General features: G+C 35.9%; 1 protein-coding gene and 1 non-coding gene across 3 annotated transcripts in view; one reads left to right on the forward strand and one right to left on the reverse strand.

Moving 5' to 3' along the window:
- Nucleotides 1-377: 377 nt before the first annotated feature.
- The window catches only part of LRRC7 (leucine rich repeat containing 7), a 448,351-nt gene continuing 438,097 nt past the window's right edge, over nucleotides 378-10,631 (reverse strand). For both annotated transcript variants that reach the window (XM_047084407.1, XM_047084406.1), the window contains one exon: nucleotides 378-485. In XM_047084407.1, coding sequence (XP_046940363.1) covers nucleotides 378-485 — 108 coding nt within the window. The remainder of the gene's footprint in view (nucleotides 486-10,631) is intronic.
- On the forward strand, nucleotides 3,322-3,451 carry LOC124516837 (small nucleolar RNA SNORA51). Its single transcript, XR_006963225.1, has one exon. It is a non-coding gene; the product is annotated as a small nucleolar RNA SNORA51 (small nucleolar RNA).

The following is a 10,631-nucleotide window of genomic DNA, read 5'->3' on the forward strand; positions in this document are numbered from 1 at the left end:
ATATACAACTTTGAGGCAGTGTTTCTGATGGAGAGCAGAATTCGTAAAGAGCTTGTATGTGCTTCCGTGCTCTGAAATTATATGAAATCCACTTCGAGAAGAAACTTATTTGATTAAAAAAACAAACCAAAAACAAAAACAAAACTGCACCAATGCACAGCCAGAGGCTGACAATTAAAACTAATACATAACCACATGAACATCATATTTATATAGTTAACATTTTTAAGGATGATCAGTGCTAACATATAGTATTATACATTTGGCACTAATGTTTGCCATTGGTCCAGCAATTGGCAAAATTTGTTTCTATGTATAAATTTATTTTTTGAACATTAGGTCTGGCTAGACGTATCTTCACTATTTATAAAAAATATTTAGACAGTAAGCTCACGTTGAATAACTAGGTCTACTGTGTTCTGGAAACTCTTCAGTAGTAATACAGCTTTTTCATGTTCCATATGTACAAAACTATGTCCATTTGCCTGTAAACACACAAATAAAACAGGGCAATCAATGCAAGATACTTGTATGTCACTTCACCATTGTTTCTCATCATAGGAGTCAAGGGAGTATTGAGCAACCACAAGTTATCAGTTTTTAAAATTCACAGAATTGTAACTATGGAAACAACGAATTAATTTCATCCAGTATGACTCAATTTATTAATTCAACAAATATATTTATGAAGCATCCGGTATGTCCTCTCTGGGACTGTCCTGGCCACTCTGCTAATCATGGAGATACACTGGTGAATAAGAGCCAAATGTGTTTGAAATATGGTACTTGTTCTGTGGTTGTTCTTTTGATTTGCTTGTTTTTTGCAGGAACTTAGTTGAGATGTTTTGGAAGTGCCCACAGGACCATTGCCTTCTTGCCATTTAATTTCTGATAGAATAAATCCATCGGCAAGGTCAAATATTTCACTCATGACACACATGATTGTGCATTCATAGTATTATTAAATATTATTTTGCCTTACTGAAAAGTTCTTAGTTTATGCATTTTTATATGAAAGAGATCATTTTTATTTCTCCCATTGCTAAATCCAAGTATATTCATTATTTATACCAGTGGTTCTCAAGGATGCCATCTAATATACCCAAGAGATCGATCCCTCAGAGGTAAAGCACATTGACATTAGTAACAGTGAAGATGCTTGCCATCTTCTAGTTAAGAATCATCAATCTATGCATTCAAAATCCATTTTTGAAAGTTTATTTATTTATTTTGAAGGAGTGTGCAAGAGTGGGGGAGGGGCGGAGAGAGGGAGAGACAGAATCCCAAGCAGGGGCTCCACACTGTCAGTGTGTAGCCCAATGTGGGGCTCTATCCTCTGAACGCTGAGATCATGACCTAAGTCGAAATCAAGAGTCAGATGCTTAACTTACTGAGCCACCCAGGCTGCCCCCCAAGTCCACTGTAAACATAATTAGCCTAAGGTTTCAATTTTGGGATTCCAACTGACTATTATTTAACATTTCAAAAATTTTCTGTAGTGACTGCTCATGGTTCTTTTTTCTTTTTTTTTAATTTTTCTTCTCTACATTAAATTACAGATTCTCTTGATTGGAATGATTTTTATTATTAATATATACAAAAGTGGATCCCATAATCCTTCACTGTCATGACGGACAAAATAAAACCCAATCTTACTGGAATTTGGTAGGAATAAATCTTGGAAACTTAATAGGCAACAATTATGTAACTGTTTTCCCAATAGGCTGGGACGCCACTGATTTGGAAGAGTCAGCCAAATTGACTACTTGGCAAAGTATGGACAATAGAGCCAGTTAATTGGTTGAGTTTTTCAATTTTCAATTTGCTGAAACTAATTTTGGGAATCCATTGCCTTTTTTGTTTTATTTTTTAAATGCTTTCTTAAAATATGATTAATATTTCACATAACCACTCAAGATATTTCACTGCTTTTGACTTTTTAAAATTTATAAGAGTAGGGGGTACCTGGATGGCTCAGTTGGGTAAGCCTCCCACTTTTGATTTCAGCTCAGGTTATGATCTATCTCACAGTTCTGAAATGGAGCCCCATGTTGGCTCTGCGCTGACAGCAGGGAGCCTGCTTGGGATTCTCTTTCTCCTCTCTCTCTCTCTGCCTCTCCCCTGCTCATCTTCTCTCTCTCCCTCTCAAAATAAATAAATAACAAATAAATAAGATTGAAAACAGCAGCCTTCTAGCATTACTGGATAGTCTTTATATCATAGATGAAAATCGTGGGACACAATATATGTTATCACTAGTTTGTTAAAATTGGTTGGCCAATGATGTGATAAAAAAGAAAGTCCTAAAATATTGCATTTTTTAAACCAAAGTACATCTAACAAATAAGGAAAATACTAGGACACAAAAATGTAAACCCATGAAAACCCATATAACTAGAAGTTTAAATTTATTTTGAATTAAAGAATCTCCCTCTCTCTCCCTCCCTCCCTCCTTCCTTCCCTCATTCTCTCTTTCCTTACTCTTTTCATCTCTCTCTCTCTCTCTCTCTCTATATATATATATATATATATGTAAATCTGTACCTATCATCTATCTATATCTCCTTTAATATGTATAATAACATTTAGTTAATTGAAATGCCTATCAAGGTTGGCATTGGCTGTTGCAGTGGCAGGAAACAGTAATTGGGTAGAACTTTGGGTTTGTTACACAGCCCAAATTTCTTGCTTTAAGTTATAGTTAAAAGCAGACAACTGGGTTCTGTGTGATGTTATTTCTGGTTAGACGGTGATGTGGAATAGAGAGAGCACAGCATATGGTACATTCTTTTTATTCTCAATCTGTATCTGACATGAGGAAAATAGCAAACTTGGGTGAAAGGTATGTTTATTTTTGAGGAGTAATCTAACTACCTTAATGCTTCAGTTTGACCAAAAGGCATACCTTAATTGTGAAATAAATTTAACTTTATTTATTTACTTACTTATCTTAAGTAAGCTCCATGTCCAATATGGGGTTGGAACTCACAACCCTCAGATCAAGAATCACATGTTCTACGGAATGAGCCAGCCAAGTGCTTCTAAACTTAATTTTAACCATGGAGTCCTTGAATGTTAAATATTGTTAATAACTTTGTGAGTGCTCAGATTTCCTCTATCAGAAGACTCAGAACCTGGAAATTGGAATGAACTCAAACCCACCAAGAATTTTCAGAGCGTTGTTTGAAATTTAAATATCTTGGTGTTTCAGGGAAAAGGAATGTTTTGGGATTTGGAGGCCATCAATGGTATATTGTCCACCATTAGACTTCACCATTCCTGGTTTTAGCAACTACTAGTCTCAAAATAATGTCAATTTTGAGCCTCCTGGTGCTTACCACAGGCTGTGTTCTTATACTGACTGTACAGAAAGAGGAGGCAGAGTAAATCCACCCATATACACCCCAGCCCAGTGCTTTGCCTCGTCTGTGTTGGGAATGGGGGGACATGGAGTTGAGGTTTTGAATCTGACTTGTTCCCTATTCTCCAGGCAAAGAATAGAAATGGAGAGAGCTGAGGCTGTAGCTTTGAGACATAGCAACTGGGCAGGGAGGGATTGTGGCTGGCTCTTCAAAAAAAAAAAAAATAAATAAATAATAATACCAATTTTAAGGGCATAAGTGACACAGAACCCAGATAGCAAATTAATCATAGCTGTTAATTTTTAGTGATACTTTTATCAAAAGTTCTTCAAAAAAGGTTGCTCTGTTTCCACCATTTTTTCAATCAAACATAAATCTTTACGTGTTAACTGTGCCCAAGGCATTGTGCTTGGCACTGGGGATAGGAAGTAAGAAAGAGATGAGACAGGGACGCTCCCATCAAAGAGGTGACTATATGGAAGGGGAAATTAGCCATGGACACAACTAAAAACAATGTAGAAAATGCCTTACCTGTAGTAAGGACTCAGCAGTTGCTGAATTGAATTAATATCAGAAGAGATAAATAAAGTACTAGCGTAGCTCAGTGGAAGGAAAAGAGAGAGGTTAAATTTCCAGAGAAGTTGTTTCTCTGAGGTACATAAGAAGTTTCCCTGGTAGTCACATCTGGCAAGAATGTGATTAGTGAAGGGCCACAATCAATGTTTTGTCTCAAGGCTGGGGTTCTCTCCAGCCTTAGACACATGAACAATTGGCTCTTTCAAGTAAATTTTTCAACAATCGATGCAGGGAAAAGAGTTTTTATATGATCCAGGTATGTAATCGTTTTAATGAGAATTTAAAAATAAAAATACCAGTGAGTTGAGATCTTAGGCTTTAGCATAAGAAGCAACCATGAGATTAAACTAATGTGGAGGGGCTTGATAGGATGTGGGGTTAGTTCATAGATTCCTTTCTTCAAAATGAAGAGAGATAGTTCAGTATGTGAAACATTTAAACAGAACTTTTCTGGAGAGACAGAGAGCGGGAATGAGAGAGAGAAAACGTGAGAGTGAGAGCAAGCATGATCTAAGCTAATCCTGTTATTTTATAAATGAAAGAGTTATATCTCAGAGAGACCAGCTAAGTGACTGAGGCCACACAGCCAGGGCTGAATAATTTGATACCATAATATTTCTTCTCATTATTCCTCTCAATACTTCACTGAAATAATAAGACTACAATTGCTTCCATCGATTTGAGCTGGCATTTCACTGATTATGCTAAAATAATGAACATTTTCCCCTTGAAATTATTGCTATATCACCTCCTGACATAATTTTGTTCTTCACTGCAAAACCTAACTTCTCATTCAGATTCCTATCAGGATTAACTTAATTCATTCTAAAAATACTGGTAGAAATAACATTTAATCCTAAATTAGCATCTCCAGAAATGCTGAATCTCTCATTCTTATTATAGTATTAACTCTGGCTTAATTGGGTTCTTGTAGCCATATGTGAGCTTTCGCTCTCAAAAGTGGAAAGACTAAGTCAGGCTATCTGCTAGGACAGTGCCAGGAAACTTGAGGGGAAATGGATTAAAAAAGGAGAAAAATTTTAGGGTAAAATCTATAAATTTGGCATCTCATTGAACATGGGTATAAGAAATAAGAATCAAACTGTGATACAATTAATGAAAAATGGAAATGAAAATGGAGTTTGAGGTCATGGCAATGTGTGCAAGGGAAACATTGATCATATATTTAGAAACAAAAGAGTAGAGTTCAGGAAGGAGGTCGGAATGGCAGTATTAGCAACAGAGGTTAGGTTTTACTGCAGTTTGGTATTCACCACATGGAAGGCTGAGAGATTTATCAGAAAATAAGTTTAAAAGGGAACACTGTGAAAGAAGGAAAATCTAACCAGGGGAGTATGAGGGGGCTGCAGCTTGGGACATGGAGAGCAGAGCTGAGAGATAGTGTTTGCTGTTGACCTTGGCATCTAAGAAAACCTGTCTGAATTAAGGACGGGGAAGGTAAAGCAGAGCCTAATCCTTCCTGCCCAGGGATGGCAGAACTAAAGAACAGAGGTTCCCATGGGACCGATGCACGAAGGGGAGAGAATAGGAAAGCTGGGTTCCTGAGAGCTCCCGGGAGGAGAATAACTGGGAAGAGTTGTCATGAAGGGGGATCAAGGTACTGTGCTCATAAAGTAGCAGGAAATCCAAGAAAGTAAAATCTTTTCCAGTGGCCCCAGTGAACCCTAGTTTTCTGCAGCAGAGTAAAAAAGCAGGGAAAAGGAATAGCTAGATGAAGTCTGGCCTTGTATCTGGGTCTGTTTCCAAAAAACAGGCTTCAAGATGTTCCGAATCACAGTCCGGGTTCTAATTCAAGGCTAGAAAGATCCCATGTATAAATGAGCTTTCAATATCACTTTAAATATCAGCTTTTTGTTTTCATGCTTTGTAAGTGAAAGATGAGAGTTATGTGGTTGGAAACTCAAATACAGGGCTGATTTTCCAGAAGGAAATAAGCAGATTGATAACTTAGATCACCAAGTTAAATAAACACTAGGACTCTACATGCAATTTTAGTACCCAGACATGTTTTGGATCTAAAACCCAAGCTTTGGTGAACCTCAAGAGGACTGTTCAAAATGCCACAACTAAGGACTGCCTGGGAATGGCTTCAAAATACCAGGAGGACTCTGAAAGATCAGAAAGCACATTATTTTAGAAAGTTCACTAAAGATTAAATGAGTTAATATATGTCAGGTGCTTAAGCCTGGCAAATTATAAATCAATCAAATGTTAGCTACTACTATTAATATTACGTCACTATTATTTTCTTGAATTTTCATGGAGTCACAAACAGAAGGACAAAATGTCAGAGGAACTTTTCTTTTTTCTTGTTAGTTAACCTTAATTTTTTTTAAAGATGAAAATGTGAGGAGGATCGGAGACAGTACATGAAATATCCAAGCTCAGAGTGCTAGTGACTAGGTGGGAATTTATGTCACAGATGTCAACTCTGCATCTTGGCATAATTCATCCCATTGGATGTTGTGAGGTTGGTAATGACTGTTTTAGGTTCATTACATGAATTCAATATTTAATATTAATTGAACCATTTCTTGATATGGAACATTATGTTAGACCTGATGCTGGGGGATACAATGATGGAAAGGGTTGGAAGAGGGGTTTGAATACTTATGGTTGTCTTATGTGTCTGACTAGAAAAAGAGCTGAGGAAATAAAGGACAGTACTATGCAATATTAATTGCAAGGTATAAATCCAATGATGCTTTGAAAGTGATGCATATAACCTACATTTGTGCATTTCATAATTTGGATATACATAATGGAAATGCAAAAGATGGTTGGAAGACTATATGTTAAATTAATGAAATTTTTATTTATTAGAGAAATTTTAATGTTTATTTATTTATTTTGAGAGAGAGAAAGAGAGAGAGAGCGTGTGTGCGTAAGTGCGGGAGGGGCAGAGAGGAGAGAAAGAATCCCAAGCAGGCTCTGTGCTGCCAGTGTGGAGCCCGGTGTGGGGCTCTAACCTACAAGCCGAGAGCACACCACTGGCCCGTCTCGCCCGCCACGCCGGGGAGGTGGAGCATGAGCGCACGTGTTAGGACCCGAAAGATGGTGAACTATGCCTGGGCAGGGCGAAGCCAGAGGAAACTCTGGCTGGATCATGACCTGAGCTGAAATTCAGAGTTGGGTGCTTAATTGACTGAGCCACCCAAGTGCCCCAGCTAAATTAATAAAATTTTAAAATACATTGCCACATTTGGCCACATACATGTTTATATAAACACAGTGTCTATTGTGGATTATAATAAAATGTGTGCACTTTAGAGGAAATAGCAATTTAATGAAAAAATGAGAAATAAATGAAATGGCTTATTAAGTTAAAATGAAGTTAATAAAAAAAATTTAGGAATGAAAAGATACTCTGAAAATTTTATGCTTCCAGAATATATGGCTAATGGATTTCTGGCTTTAGCCGATTTGAAAGTATAAAGGAACATTTTACTGTATAATCTTTGTATTGTTTCCAGAAGATATCCTACCTTTTAAAAATTCCATTTGATATCTGTGCCATAAAATGATTTTTAATTGCCCCTTTGCATGATTTAGATATGGAAAGATGGAGGGTTAATGAAAAACAATATTTACAATAACAACAAAAAGTAGAGCTTTGCAATTATGGTAATCAATTTACTATAAAACATACTTGGTTTCTGGATTTCATCCTTTTTTTCCTTCCAAGATCTATCTTTGATTTCCTTCTGGTAAATGCTTTGTTAAATGGATAAATTATGGATGTTTATACTATAGAACTTCTACAGAGGATTCTGTAATTCAAGATTGAGGAATTTTGTTGTACCCTTATTATTCAAAGCTTTAAATTTAAAAGCTAATTGCTAAGGAGTCTTGGCCGAAAGGTAGGTGGTATTATCCAATAAGATGGACAGCATGACTCTTTTAGGATACAAAAAAGAAATGGAATTAGAGACTCAGATGTGTGATTTTTGGTTGATTGAAACTCACCTTCAAGGACAAATATTTAAAGGGTCAGCATAGATGCAGTTTTAATTAAAATTTTTTTTAATGTTTATTTTTGAGAGAGAGAGAGACAGAGAGAGACAGAGAGACAAGTGTGAGCAGGGGAGGGGCAGAGAGAGAGGGAGACACAGAATCTGAAGCAGGCTCCAGGCTCTGAGCTGTCAGCACAGAGCCCAACATGGGGTTTGAACTTGGAAACCGCGAGATCATGACCTGAGCCAAAGTCGAATGCTTAACAGACTGAGCCACCCAGTCACCCCATATGCATGTATTTTGTATATTAGATATACATTAGTACATTAATATCTTTGAATGCCTGGGCTCTTGGAATGAGGGAAAACTTAAAAAAAAAAATACAGCAACCATATTAGAGTTATAAGGGCAAGCCTTCATGGTGTTTAATCCTGACAGCCAGACATTATGAGAAACAGTAGAAATCTTAAATAATTATAATTATGTTTCACATTAGCTACCTGGAATTAATTCTCATTTCAAAATTTTAATCTGATAGAGTGCTCTCATTAAATATTGGCATATATTTGGAATTGAATATACTGCATAATCAATACTACACTGACTTTATGCCAAGTCATTTGGAAACTTTTCCTTTCTATCAAAAATCTGAACTATAGATCCTAAATTCTGGGAGAGTTCCTATGAAAAGTTTACACAGAGCTTTTTAAATGTGAGAAGTCTGAAGTCTTAATGGCTTTTACTTTAGTATTAAAAACTCTTTATAGAATAAAACATAGATAAGAATTTCTCTTCTATCTGAAGTGCACACATGTATTGCTGCTTGAATATTTCATGAATTCAGGCTCAAAAAAGACATGTTAAGATAGAATAGACTCAACTAAACTAAATACTTTGTCAATTTTTGGTTTACAAATTTGGGCATGGAGGGCACCTGGATGGCTCAGTTGGTTAAGTGTCTACTATTGATTTCGGCTCAGGTCATGATCTCATGGTATTTGAGTTCAAGCCCTGCATTGGGTTCTGTGCTGACAGTGTGGAGCCTACTTGGGATTCTGCCCCCTCCCCCTCAAAATAAATAAATAAACTTAAGAAAATTTTTTAACAAAAAAAAGTTTAAAAAATTTCGGAACTGATAATAGTCATCTTGAAGACATTTACTTATTTATCTGATTTTAGAATGCTGTTTTCTTCTTATCAAACATCTTAAATGAGCATCTCTAACAAATGGGTTCCCTACCTTGGTTTGCAGAGCAGTTCCCTGATAAGATAGATGTTATTTATTTTAAAAGAAATAGAAACTGCAAAGTGAACCGAACTGCAAAATGAACTTCTCATTTTCAGGGGCTCATTGTAGCCATGTTGGTTTCCATTTGGTAAAACATTTTCTCTTAAAAGAAGACAGACTGGGAGCTGATTTTATTAAATGTTTAAAGTCCCCTTCTATCTATCCTCTCTTCCTTCTTCGTTTTCTGCTCAGGTAATTTTGGGCATGTCTGCTTCCTGGGCTAGGTTGTATGAAGCCAGGGACTTAGTCACATTCTTTATTACATTGTTCACATTGTTTGGCACAATACTTTGTACACAGTGGGCGTTTAATACATATTTTCCAAATATATAAATAGCAAATGTGATGAATATGGTGCTATCAGTAAAATTTGTTGCAGTAAAGCCAGTATTGTATAATGGAAGAAGGTCAAATAAGTTATTTAACCTCTGTCAACAGTAGATACCTTGCAGGATTGTCTTGTGATATAAAAGATACAATAGAGGTACTTAATTGGTATTTTTATTTCAGCCAAATTATGGAAGTTAAAGGCAGACTAATGAGCTTAACTTGTTTTTGTTGGTTTACCTGTTTTCCTTATCTCTTATTTTTTTGATGTGCAATAAGTATTTACTCAATCTTTTATTAGCTGACTGTACTGAACTTCATAAATGGAATGAGATATGGAGTGAAACTCTGGCATATAAAATCATAAACAATTTTGAAAATAATTTTTTGTTGTCTTCTAATCAAATTGTATCAAAAAATCTTATTCTTTGAATGTATCACATCATTATAAGCAATAGTTTCTCTAAACACTAAGAATGACATGACATGATTACTGACCCCCTCCCCCACCTTTCCCTCCAGCCTCTCTTATGTTTTTGATTTTCAACCACCAAATAAAATCATAAAGAAAAGCATTAACTCATTTGACCTTGCTGGGAAATGCTTTAGTGAATTTTCCAAATACCTTAAATTTATTTTTTTTTGAGTCTCATACGTCCTTTTAACCATAATGAAAATTTCTCACTCTACTTTTTGTAGCCTTTTTGGGAGAAATTTTTAAAAATTCAGAGACATGAATATACTCTAACCCATTCTGAATGACTCATGATGATAATTATGAACATGAACTCTCTGTGGGATAAAGCTGTGGGTCCAGTTAGATGCTTCTATAAGAAACATTTCTTAAAGTGTGTCCTGTGGAGGTAGTTAATTGATGTTGTTATTAAGAGGGATGTATGGTTAAATATGTTGGGAAATATAAGTTTGAAAGATTTTTCAGGGTCTGAAATGCTTAATACATTGTGAAATCCTGAAGCAAGGGATAGAATCTGAGGTGGCTCAGATAATTTAAGGGATGCCATTGGGAAACACCTTATAGTCTATACTTAATGACCCTGCTGTACTTTTTGAATTTTGTTTCTGTCTTTTAAAAGAAGTTTCTT

Source organism: Lynx rufus, unplaced genomic scaffold (genome assembly GCF_022079265.1).
Source record: "Lynx rufus isolate CCGP_SWC_20201006 ecotype Redwood Valley unplaced genomic scaffold, mLynRuf1.p SCAF_2, whole genome shotgun sequence".
Lineage (NCBI taxonomy): Eukaryota > Metazoa > Chordata > Mammalia > Carnivora > Felidae > Lynx > Lynx rufus.